Source organism: Rutidosis leptorrhynchoides, chromosome 10 (assembly GCF_046630445.1).
Source record: "Rutidosis leptorrhynchoides isolate AG116_Rl617_1_P2 chromosome 10, CSIRO_AGI_Rlap_v1, whole genome shotgun sequence".
Lineage (NCBI taxonomy): Eukaryota > Viridiplantae > Streptophyta > Magnoliopsida > Asterales > Asteraceae > Rutidosis > Rutidosis leptorrhynchoides.
Window position 1 is genome coordinate 57,137,088 of NC_092342.1, and position 12,931 is coordinate 57,150,018.

Genomic DNA, 12,931 nt, shown 5'->3' on the forward strand with positions numbered 1-12,931 from the left:
TGTGATTTTTTCTTCCGAGTTGTTGAAGATAAATGATGATGAAGATAACATTAGTTTGTTAATTTTTAACTTTAACCCCTGAATTATAAATAAGTTTATAAAAAGAATATTCTATTTTACTTACTACTAACCATAAGCATATGATTTATAAATGATAAATAAAAAAATTAGTATAAATGTATTAACTTTATACAACATTAATTTACATAATTAACTAAACAAAATAATAAAACAACTTAAGAAAAAATGAAAATGGTGGAACATATTCTCTATAACACAATCATCACTCCATACCATTACAAACTTCATCACACCATCACACTAACATCATCAGCATTATACCTCACAAAAACACCTCATTACACCCTCATTACACCCTCATTAAGCCATCACCATTAATAACAGTCTAACAAGCAAGATAAATAAAGTAATGTGCTCGTGAAAACACGCAATGCCAAATGGGAAATAAAATTTAAATGATTGTTTCCAATGTTCTTGTTCTTGAATGGTCCAAAATTTGGCATTATTCTCTCCATCTATACAACCTTAGATCAACCATTTCCTATTTCCTATTTCCTATCCTACTATAACGGTTTCTTTTAGCCTTCAAGAAACTTGTTGAATTTCCACATTTTGACCTAAAATTGTCAATTCCAACCGTAAAAAAAAATCAATTTTTTTCTCTTATGGAGTTTCAAATTAAATTTATTTATCAATTTTGAATGGAAGGTTCATAAGATCAAGGAATATATGCAAAGATCAAAACGTGTAACATAAAGATCATACCTTTCTGCCAAAAAGGAGAATTTGGGTACATTTTGTGACTTCAATATAAAAAAAAAGGATCATGTTGTCAAGAGCAACAAGAAATGCATATTCATGGTGGTGGGCTAGCCACATCAGGACTAAGCAATCAAAATGGCTAGACCAAAATCTCCAAGGTACATTTTATGTGATATAATTTTTTAATATGTTATCAATTAGCTCGTCTCGTAATATGTCAGAAAAGTTCACATGCTTTTTATGTTTTATGTTGGCTAAATAGATATGGAGGAAAAGGTGGAGTACATACTCAAAATTATCACTGAAGATGGAGACTCATTTAGGTCCCGGGCTGAACAATACTACAGAAAAAGACCTGAAATTGTAAACTTCGTAGAAGATACTTTTCGGGGATACCGAGCTTTAGCAGAAAGATATGATCATTTGTCCAAGGATCTTCAAAGCGCTAATCGAACCATCGCAATTGTATTCCCCGAAAGAGTACAAATGACATTTGATGAAGAAGACTACGAAGATTTCTCAACGAACTTTGATCAAAATGAGAACAAGCTCCCTACAAATTCGAATGTTCCTATGCCTTTGCCCCTACCACCGAAACCAAACACTCCAAAAATGGAAAATGTAGTTCAAGCCATGTTAAAGAAAAAGTCCAAAATGCCCACAAAAATGATGTCAAAAAACGGACTAATCAAAATAGGTGGTGCCGAAAATGCTCCTAAGGTTTCAGAAAGATCAGGATTGAGTAGAGATGAGGCACTTGAGGAGATTGATAAGCTTCAAAAGGTGATATTAGGGTTTCAAACGGATAAAGAATTCATAAAGATTTCATACGAAAATGCGATGTCCAAGTATTGGGAAATCGAGAACAACATTAATGACATACACACCAAAATAAGCAATTTGCACCAAGAGTTTGATGTTGGTACAATGATTGAGGACAAAGAAGCTCAAACCCTAATGTCATCTTCTGCATTAAAGATGTGCAATGAAACACTTGAAAAGTTAAAAGATAAACAAAAACTCGCCAAAAAAGAGGCGACTATGGAACACAACAAAGTTAATGAAAATAGGAAGAAATTTGAAGCCTTTATAGCTTCAAACAACAAGAATTCAGACATGAACTTTGATGAACCTATTGAACATGTCAAGGATAAAAAGGCAAAGATCGAAGAGAAAGAGTTGAAAGATTTCGAAGAATATACGGACAAGTCAGATGAGAATGCTCAGAGTCAACCTGTGACCAAGGTTGACCAAAAAGATGAAAAAGTTAAATATGGAAATGAAAGCATGAAAGAACAGAGTATTGTAAAAGTTGAACAAATCACAATTTCCGAAGTTGCTGAGAAGATTGAACAGCTTGTTGATAAGGTGATCAATTTGGAAACTGAAGGATTATCTCAAATTGCACTCATAATGCGGTTAAAATTTGAGAATAACGAGCTACATGAGGAACTTCAAACTTTAGAAGAAGAGAAAAATAACCTTATTGATGACTCAAACAATATGAGAATCAAGATCAAAAAGTTAGAAGAGAAACTCGAAAGAGTTCAAGTCCTCGATCACAAAGTTAAGGAACAAAATGAGCACATGGAAACGAGTTTTAATGAGGTGAGTGTTTCAATTGATAATTTGTCTAACGAGATCTTGACTGCAAAACCAGATGAAATCACTCAAGAAGATGATACAATTATAAAATCAGAAATCGAAGAAAGCAAAATTTTGCCCGAGTTAAAAGAACAAAATGGTTCTGAATCCTACGAGAATGATGATCATGAAAAGAAAGGAAACGAAAAAGATAAAGATGATGAACATCGAGACGTAACTGAAAAGGTGATTAACGAAATAGATGTCGAATGTGTAGGTAATGAAGAAGTTAAAGAGAATTTAAAATTAATATCCTCACAAGAAATAGAGGATAGAGAGAAAATGTTACTTGAAGAGTACTCGTCAACATTAAGAAACTACAAAGAAGTAAAAAAGAGGCTTAATGAAGTTGAAAAGATGAATCGTGCACGCTCTTTTAGACTTGCGGTGCAAATGAAAATGTTAAGAAACTCGAATGAAACAAAAGAAGGAGAAATTAGATCGTTAAATGAAAGGTTGAAACTTTTGGAGACGAATATAGGAAGAACCAGGGACTTCGAAACGATGAGACCTTCAGATGATGAAGTAATTGAAACTAGAAACGAATTTGAAGAATCTATTGATGTAATTGATGAAGAAACACCAAGAGAAAACGAATTTGATGCGACAGAAATTGAGATACAGAAAGCTCAAAATGCGATTGATGAAGGGACCCACAGAATAGAAGAACTTGTTGAAAATGCACATTTCGAACTAAAGAAAGCTCGAGGTTTGGTTGATGGAGGAAAAAATAAAAGGGAAGAACCTAATAAGAAAACTGAAATGGAACCAATGAAGTCTCAAGATTTAAATGAGTTTGATGAAATTGTAGAAAATGAAGTTAAAATGGATTTAAATTTGGTTGATGAGGAAACAAAAAGGAAGAATGAAGTTGATAAAATGATAGAGGATGAATTAAAGAAAGCAAAAGAATTGATGAATGAAGAAACGTGTAAAACGAAAGAACGCGCGGATGGTGTTAACGAAGAAAACAAAGAAGTTTTAGATATTGAAGATGAGATACGAACGGAGATTGATGATTTGCGAAAAGAAAACCTAGAGTTATGGTTAAGGTTTAGCACCTCATATCATCAAATCAATAGGTTTCAAGATTCATACAATGATTTACTACAAGAGATAAAATACGCGAAAGAAAATGGCGAAAATGGTAAGCATCGAAACCATCATTCTTCTTCTTCTTCTTCTACGCTTGCTTCAGATATCGGACCATTATATCGACACTTAAGGGACATGCAAACAGAAGTAATTATATGGTTAGAAAGAAGTGGAATACTAGAAGACGATTTACAAAACAGATTAACGTCGCTTTCTGATATGCAAAACGAACTAACGGACATAACTAACGAGGGTCGGACGGATGAAAAGATGCTGAATAACTATCAAGCTGCAACTTTTCAAGGAGAGGTTCTTAACATGAAGCAAGAAAATTTGAAGGTTTTAGATGAGTTACGAGTGGCGACCGAAAGGGTTAAAACACTGAACATTGATATAGACAAGACTTTATCAAAAGTTGATGAGGATTTAGGTAAGAAAAAGAAGTCGAATTCTAGCATAAAGGTTCCTTTTAGATCTTTTCTATTTGGGGCTAAGTTAAGAAGAAAACATAGGGCATCTTCATTGTTTACATGTATGAGTCCTTCATTGCAAAGAAGATATAGTAGTAATAGTAGTAATTCCAAAACATTACCAAAACCTAGTCAAGATAGTTGAGTATAACATTTCTCATGTTTTAGAAATTAAATAATGTATATGTGATCCTTTTTTTTTTTTTTTGTCAATTACGGCATAGATCATATAGTTAACGTGCATCATGGAACATACCTCAAGGTTTCTTCTTTTTCTATGATAAGATGTACATTTCAGAAGTTATGATAACTAGAGCAAGATATACAGGTATAAAAAAAATATAAATTTTAATTAAATTATGCAGAGCTATATAAAAATGAATTTAAACAAAAGGACGTAAGTGGTAGACAATGAAGATGACATTAAACGGTTGATAAAGGAGTTTCGGTCATTCCAGACACCGTTGACTAATTTGGGACCTAGAGAACCAACCAGAACTGAGTTTTCAATTGATGAGTTTTTGTGTTTGGATAAGAAATTTGTGCCGTATTCGGAGATGAAAGATGAAGTGGTTAGAGAGTTTTTTTCATGTGAAATATATTATTAGATGATAAGTTTTGAAATTTCTGATAAAATGGCATTTTATTTTACTAATGTACTTTCAAATACTCGAAGGATATTAAAAATGAAAAATGACTCGTCTCAAAACCATCCATGAAACATCAATCTCAATGCATTTATCAAAAGAAAGTCTAAAATGAAATGGAAAATTCAAAATAGTCTACCACAACATGCTTTTTCAACAGCGATGATACTTATTTAGCTAAATGGTTTACTATATCGTAAGAATAGACACGTAAATGCAAGTACCTGACATCTTCATAGCATTACGGATCTTCTATCAAAAGCAAGCAGACATTACGGCTGCATAATCACAAGTATTTATAAGTAATGAGGATGATACAGCTAAAGCAATCATCCTGAGTCATTAATCAGAATTGCAGAGTGGATGGGTTATAGAAAATACCTATTATGAAATGTTTAGTTCCAGCTAAGGCTTATTCACGTTTAAAGCTACTTGGATATCAGCATTGCAGCAAACTTCTGAATCATGCGGATGTAACAGATATTTAAGGATTTAAACAATCATACTTTGATAATAAGTATAATCTCAATATTCTAGACAATCAAATGGACTTACACACGAATTTGAAAAATGGATAAAAAAGAATCTATCTGTTAGGTATTATATTTACTGTATTAATAATATATAGTCTCTTAGTGAAATTAAATAGATTAGTTATTATTGAAAAATGAAACAAACACTGCTGGTGGGTCAACCCAGCCTATTAACCCATATTGACCCATTACCGGACCTAGTAATATCCGACAGAAAGAATGCATAAAAAGGTACAGCTAAAAGGATATTTTGTCTTGATGGATTGGATGGTTGAGCATCAGAAGACTATTGTTGTTGACAATAGCTCGACCTAGTACATCCTTTGCCTCCTCGTGTTTCTTTTTCAGCATGTTGCATACCTGTATTAAACGATATGTCTGCCATTAATTTATGTTCCAATGCAAGTGTCTAAAGTAGCAATTAACAGGATATAAATTCTTTAAAATGAACTACTTCAACATAATGCAGACTTACATCATCAAGTTCTTTTGAACATGCCTCAACCTTTTCAAAATTGCTGTCATTTTCTATTTCGGAAGAAATGTCCATTTCTGTTAAAGAAACAGCGAGCCTAGGAGACTTCTCAGTTACCACACTTGAGTGCTTACGGAGCTACAACCGAGAAACCAATAAGAGAAACAAATAAACTTCTTGGAAGTAAAAATTTGTTCTAGCAAAAATACCTGTTCCTCAACAGCTTTTTCCGATGACGAGGTGATATTGTGGCTGAGTTTCAATAGACAATACATATTAGACAAGATATGAGTAACATAAGATAAAGTGCCCTAAAAGGTACTAGAATGGTTGGACCTGTAGGGTGATGAAGCTACGCGTTTGAGTGGATTTAATTTTGGTGTTTCAGATGATCCCTGCATCATTAGTGAAGATAACAAAATTGTGATTAAATATTTGAATGTTATTTGAGGTGCTCTTAGTCTATAGCAACAGAAGAGAGACAAGGTTTGGGGGTGGGACTTGAAAAACTGATTGTGTAAGTTTGCAAATAGTAGCTTTGGTGCATCAGAGGTATCCTTTTAGGGGAGTATAGAGATGGCATGATGAACAGGTCAGGTGGGTTGGGTAATAAGTCAAAATTGTTTAGATTTACACTTGAATACGTTCAGTATGTCTAACTGTCTAAGCCATTCAAACCAACCATTTGACCCATTCCCTTTTAAGGGGCTTCTTTTGTTTTACCATTTTGACCCGTTACAGGTAAGCCATAACCCAAATTACAGAATTTAACAGTCTATAGATCGAAGCAACCATAGGAGAAAGGTAGGTATAAAAGAAGAAAAAAGAACCTCAAATGATTTACGCTTCAGAGTAGGAGTGAGTGGTGTTTGCTTATTCATGTCAACAGGAAGATTCTTCTTGGACATGTTTACTTGCAATTCCATAACTTGATCTTTGTTTCTCACGGATGTCAAACCCTTTGGTAACATAGAATTGAGTGGCTTTAAATTTTTCTCTGTAGCTCTACATAAAAAGATGGATTGTAATATTCAAAAACGTGGTTTACAAACAAACAGAAGTTTCAAATCTAACATCTAACCTAGAAACTTTTGGAGTATCAACTTCAGAGATCCTCATATCAGCTTGAGTAGGGGATGTCCTATTCTTTCCCACATCATTTTTACTCATGATATTGGTAGATTTTGTTCTTTTAACTTGTACCCCGGGATTTTGGCTATTATGTAAGAGAGCTTTGTTTGACTGTTCCATCGAACTGGATGGATGGACATCAGACCTGACGAAAATACACCAAAAAAGATAATGCGCAATATTTTTTTACCAGATTTGCCTCAATGATTTATAAGAGTGACATAAGATAATGTCTTATCCAAGAACCAATCTAATTAAGGAGTTTTGACTACTGAAAAAACTTTTACTTAACGCAGAGTACAACAATATGAAGTACAGAACATTTAAAGTAGCATTAAGATCCATAATAGACACAAAACCTGAGTGCAGAAATGCTTTCCGTGTTTTCGTCACCCATCGGCACGTGCTCTTTCTTTTTTGGGTCAATATCCTTTGCCACTGTGGTCGGTGTTGGTTCATTTCTGGTTTCTTGGTTATCAGCATTTAAGCATTCACTATAATCAACAATATCTGAAGCGACTTAATAAATTTGTTTTACTTGAGACCAATGTACTTTGATATTCTGTTAAAAGTACCAAAACCTCACCTCGTATTGGGAAGAGCTTTACAATGACCTGTCTCTGTGAGTTCGGTTTGGACCGGTATGTCTCTGCTCAGCATTTTGGGTAGTGACCTTGATTCTACACATCTGCAAACAATCTCCTCATGAAAGTCTAAAATGGTCTCTTCGTCTTCATAAGATTTATTCAAGTTATTTGCACTAAAAAAATGGCTCGCCTTTTTTCAATGGGAGTGTTTTTCAATAATGTGTCCATTCTTTTATTGCCAATGGAGATGACTTTTGTTGAAGAGATTGATGCCTGCTGAAATCCACGGTCGCTTCCAGTTTCGAAAGGAGGATTGCTCAATAACGTGTTCATCCTTTTGTTGCCAACAGAAATGAGTTTTGTCGAAATCACTTTTGATGACTGATGCGCTTCAAAATCACTCTCAGTTTGCTTCTTGAAATATTTTGACCGGACAGGGATATTCCTTTTTTCTTTCTCTAAGGCCACTTCATCGATTGTGCTTCGACTGCATAAGATCAGCGACATAGTTACAGATAAGCCAAGGGCTTTGCATCGGAACAAAAACATTTTAAGGTCAAGAAGATTCCCAAAATCTTATGGAGTAATTATAATCTGCACATACTCCAGTTCAAGTATCAAATTTATCATCAGATCTAAGTGTTATGATTTGCATAACACTGACAAGTGACAATCTAAAGTAAGTCCAATTATACCTTGAATCAGCTAAGATAAAGCACGAAATACAAGACATAGTCTCACCTGTCCCGTGCGTCCGTAAGAGGTTTAGAAATATGGTTTTCATTTCTCTTATCGTTCATTTCTGCAGGTGTCAGAATCTGTCTCCCAGATATCAAGGAACTTTCAACATGTGAAACAGCCTTATTTGTATCATCGATATCAATATGACCAACTGTTACATTATCATCCCTTTCCTCATACATTAGAACACCTTCACGTTGTGATTTCATATCGACTGATAAATTTTCCAACGATAAGCTGGAAGTAGGAGTCAATTCAGCCAAAGGTCTCACATTGTCATTTTGCTCATCCCTTGTGCTCAAGCTCATCATTCTATACCTAGTTCCAGATTCTTCTTCTTGCACATCTGAAACCATACTTTCAGCAGTAACATTATCAGTTAAAGAATTTTCATGCAAATCTTGCGAAGTTTTCTGAACATGAGGTTCTGGAGAAGATTTCATATCTGATGAGTGAGATTCTTGTATAGGTTCCTGAAGGTTACATGACATTAATTTCTCAGATGAAGTTTTTTTCTGTACACCTTGTTCTTTAGCATTATCAGGTTTTAGAGGACGTCTTTCATCTCCTACAGATTTCAGGTGGACATCCTCATTTCTGGAATCTGGATCTTTAATGTTTTCAATTTGAGTATCAATGTTCGAAACGGAAGCACCCTTTGTTGCTGAATGCTTTAATGATGTATCATCATCCTCAGATGCATCAACATGTTTAGACTCAGATGCTTTAACGCTTTCCATTTGAGTATTAACCTCTGAAATGGAAACAGCCCGTGATGCTGAACGCTTAACTGCTATATCATCATCATCAGGTGAATCATTGTGTTTAGCCGAAAGGTCTCCGGAGTCTCCACTTCCACTAGAGTTTGAAATTCCTTCCTTATCTTTAGATTTATTAAAGTTTTCATCATTCTTTGTCTTTTTCGGCCCAAAGTCTAAACCTGCAAACCTATAGAAACATAAACCAGGTGACTTAAACGGTAGACGGTTGACATATTATTATTTAATACAGAAAAAATCGAGTAGAATATAATAACTAACTCATCAAAATCAAATGAGAATGCAAAGCTATCACTTTTCGCCCGATTCCCCCCACCAGATAACTCTTCTTTAGATCGTTCCTTTGATGTTTCAGATTTCTTTGTAGGGGATGCTATATCAAGAGAGGGCATGTCCATCTTAAAAGACGGTAATTTGCCAAAATCGGCATCAATAGAGAAATCCATATCCCTGAAAAAAAGAGTTCACTAGATTTAATTACATAGAATTCTGAATTATCTCTTAATCAAATAGTAAATATGTCTTCCATCAACTTACAATGTCTGATTTCTCTCCAAATAAAATTCAAATCAAATATTCAAGTATATGAAAATCTGAGGTTTTACGAGCTTACAGTTTGTCAAACTTAAAAGCCTTTTTATTGCCACTTGTGGATGGTCCAAAGTCAAAATCCATTCCATCGTCTCCCATGGACATCGACTTCCAAGAGCCAAGAAAGTCTTTGTCGATGTCTAAATCTGCTATTGGACCAAGCATATTACAGAGTTCATTATTTACGCCAACAATTTGATGACAGTTACAGACATAAACTAAGCAATCAATGTGTAGACAAACTTACACAATTCTTATGTTTTCTATTTTAAACAGAAAACAGATAAATAACTAAATCCTCTCAAGAGTATTAACTAATTGAAGACTCCATTTGAATGTTACCTAGCAGTGAATCTTTCTCTTTTGGCTTGACAGGAGCTTCGGTCTTTTGTGATTCTGCCATCTGTATAGCTGATCGACAATGTGTTCATTAGTTCAACGTAAACCACTCAACAATGTATATCCAAAAAATCTCTTCATATCTCCTTTTCACAATCCAGAAAAAGTACATCGATATACATAATGCCAAAGTAATTCACAAACATATCACTGTAAGAGCTTATGATAAAACAACATGACAGATTTAGAAACTACTCAGTATTTAACTTCACTGATAGAGTAACCGATTGAAACACCTAGGGTCACAATTGATCAAACCGTAAGTATGATACCATATAAACAAGTCTAACTTGTTAAATTGAGCTAAAATTTTGCTTTCAAACACAGATAACAGTAATCTTCTTAAGTGAGCCCTAGATCTATTGTATAATTAACTTACTGTACATGATTAGTGATATTAACAGAAATGCAGATCCAAAATCTCCTCGCAATACAGAAAATATATACAGCTACATTATATTAATTCAACGTAACAGCTTATGATTACCGTAAACAACATTACAGATGTAGACACTATAAAGCAAAACAAACAGAATAACCTACTGAAACACCTGATATAACGCCATGATTATATGAATATGTCTAATTGACACAAATTGAGCTAAAATTGTGCATTTAAACACAGATACTGGCAAATCTTCTAATGCGAGCCCTAGATATTTTGTATAGTTTACAATTACATGAATCGGTGATGTTAGCATATACGTAAAACGCAATCAATCAGATTAGAGTAGCGATAGATATAACAATTCAAGGATATATAATCAAAACAATTTCGATTTATGTATTGAAGTTGATCGAGAAAGAACCTGAGTAAATGCGTCCCTGTTTTGCGATTGAGTGATTTGGCGGTAAAATGATTGATCTGCACGGTTTATATAGGTGTGAGAATATTATGTGATGGTTGAGGATTAGTTACAAAAGAAATTAATGAAATAATACTGTTTTGATTTATCTTTTACTCTAGTAACGTGACTGTAGAACCACGAGTTTGTTTAAACGAAATAGTTTAATAATATGTTTTAGGTATTATGTGAACGTAAATACTAAAGTCATTTAGTTTAATGACCCGTGAAACCACAGAGTCCGATTAAGAAACTCGTCAGCTGAACATTTCATTAAACACCTAAAATGCATATTAAACAATCCAAATCCAATGAGAAGAGATAATATTGGTTGTTATTTTATTTTAAAAGTGTAAATTAAAATATAAATTTAGAATTGATTTCTTTCTGCCTAACTTTTATACCTTCTCTACTAAATTCAAAATAGTTAATTAAAATAATTCGAAATTATAAAATTTTAATAATTAAAATAATTATTAATAAGATTTAATAATAATAATTAATTAATAAGATTTAATTTTAATTGAAAATTATTTAGATCAATGACACCACCCGCCATGCTTAGATTTTTTTCTTTTGTTTTTTGATTTTTTTTAACAAAAGAATTAGCCTAATAATGCCATTATCATTTTAGGATTTTAATAGAAACTATAGATTAAGTTTAATAAGATATGAACTTTACACACCACTTTTTGATTCATCTACACTTAATTTATTATTATTCTCTTAATTATAATTAGAATAATAATATAAGTTCAACTTTCTAAATTAATTTAGATATATAAGTGTAAATTTATGAGACAAAAATGTAGATAAATCAAAAGGTGGTGTGTATAGATCAACTCTCAAATTTAATAGTATTAATTAGTATAAGTATATTATTTTAATTTATTTATTTATTTTAACGGGAAAAATTAGTTATCATAAATTGTGTGATTGTTAGGTAAAATAGTTAAATTATATGTGTTTGAGATTATATATTTGAATGTTACTCGAGTAAATTGTTTTGTTTCTAAAGGTGTGTCATCAGCTCGCCTTCGAAGGTATCGATGACAGACCCTCGCCCGATTACCTTGCGATTCATTTGGTTTGTCAGTTATGACGAACTCGCAAGGATGTCGATTGTAACAGATTGAAACCCGGGCTAGTTGTAAGTGGACTATTTTGCCCTTAGGGTTTTATTATGTGTTTTATATGCTTTTAATTAATATTGTGTTTTATTATTATTTATTTATATGGTTAGATGCGCTTTGTGACCAGGGTCCCAGGGGTGGTTGGTTTATTTAATTTGGACCTCGTTAGGGTACTTTACCAGTTGTGTTAAGTTGTTAGATAACTGGTAATTACCCGTGTGTTGTGTAGTGGGGGAAAAAGGCAGCCTTAAGTGAGTATCTTAGAGGTAATACTTCCATTTTCACAAAAATCCCCAAATCCACCTCCCGTCCTTTACATCCCCACCTAACCAAACCCTAATTCCCCATTGTTGATCTTGAGCTCGAATTGGTCTTGAAATCACGTTCTTTACACTCTACTGATTCTTTTAAGGTATGAATCATGAGCTTTCATGATCAATTTAGTGTTAAAATGGTGTTTTTAAGTGTATTTGTTCAAAAGCTTGATTTTGTGTCAAAATCCATGAATTTGATGTTGTTATGGTCAAAACTTTGTGGGTTTATAGTCTATAACATGTAGTAATTGAGTTGTGTTAAGTTTTGGTGTCGAAAACGAGCTCTAGATCGAGTTTTGGTGAATTTAGCTTTAAGTCCGTAGGTTGTGTTCAGAATCTGCAGTCGGCCGACAGTCGACCGACTGGCGAGTGAACCGACCGATTGAGTTTGACTTTCGGCCGATTGTGGATGTACCAAATAAGTCGACCGATTGGGAAAGTCAGTCGACCGGTTGTGTCAACAGTCGACCGCCTGTCTACGTCATGTAACACCCTAATAATTATTGTATAGACGTGTAATTATAGTACATAAAGCGTGGGAATAATTCTGGATTTAAACAGAAGTCAGATTCTATTCAGGCCTAGGTGCGCTCAGCGCACACTTAAGGGTGCGCGTGGCGCACTCCTACTGTAGCCGGATTCTGCCTTTTTAATTAGATATTTGGAAGGGCATTGTGGTAATTTCACTTGGGGATGAGATAAGATCACAGATCAGTGGGTTGGGAGTCATAACTCCACTTTCAACCACCATTTTCTTTCTACTT

At 33.8% G+C, this 12,931-nt stretch overlaps 2 protein-coding genes across 4 annotated transcripts; one reads left to right on the forward strand and one right to left on the reverse strand.

Annotated features, from left to right (window-relative positions):
• Positions 1-441: 441 nt before the first annotated feature.
• On the reverse strand, positions 442-9,944 carry LOC139872285 (uncharacterized protein At4g18490-like). Of its 3 annotated transcripts, XR_011767000.1 has the most exons (16): positions 9,819-9,934; positions 9,499-9,625; positions 9,147-9,335; positions 8,107-9,054; positions 7,556-7,852; positions 7,365-7,466; positions 7,138-7,272; positions 6,729-6,923; positions 6,478-6,652; positions 5,984-6,042; positions 5,857-5,899; positions 5,648-5,785; positions 5,420-5,532; positions 5,021-5,110; positions 4,864-4,917; positions 442-638 (listed from the first exon to the last, which is right to left on the reverse strand). XR_011767000.1 is itself a non-coding variant. In XM_071860127.1 (15 exons), the coding sequence occupies exons 1-14, from the start codon at positions 9,877-9,879 to the stop codon at positions 5,068-5,070; spliced, it is 2,622 nt and encodes an 873-aa protein (XP_071716228.1). In that variant the 5' UTR covers positions 9,880-9,944; the 3' UTR covers positions 4,725-4,917; positions 5,021-5,067. The 3 variants fall into 3 exon arrangements, 2 of the variants coding, with proteins under 2 accessions (XP_071716228.1, XP_071716227.1); XM_071860127.1 differs by lacking the exon at positions 442-638 and having other exon boundaries at positions 4,725-4,917; positions 9,499-9,622; positions 9,819-9,944; XM_071860126.1 differs by lacking the exon at positions 442-638 and having other exon boundaries at positions 4,725-4,917.
• LOC139870300 (protein NETWORKED 2A-like) lies at positions 848-4,137 on the forward strand. Its single transcript, XM_071858131.1, has 2 exons — positions 848-941; positions 1,046-4,137. The coding sequence occupies exons 1-2, from the start codon at positions 848-850 to the stop codon at positions 4,135-4,137; spliced, it is 3,186 nt and encodes a 1,061-aa protein (XP_071714232.1).
• Positions 9,945-12,931: the final 2,987 nt, after the last annotated feature.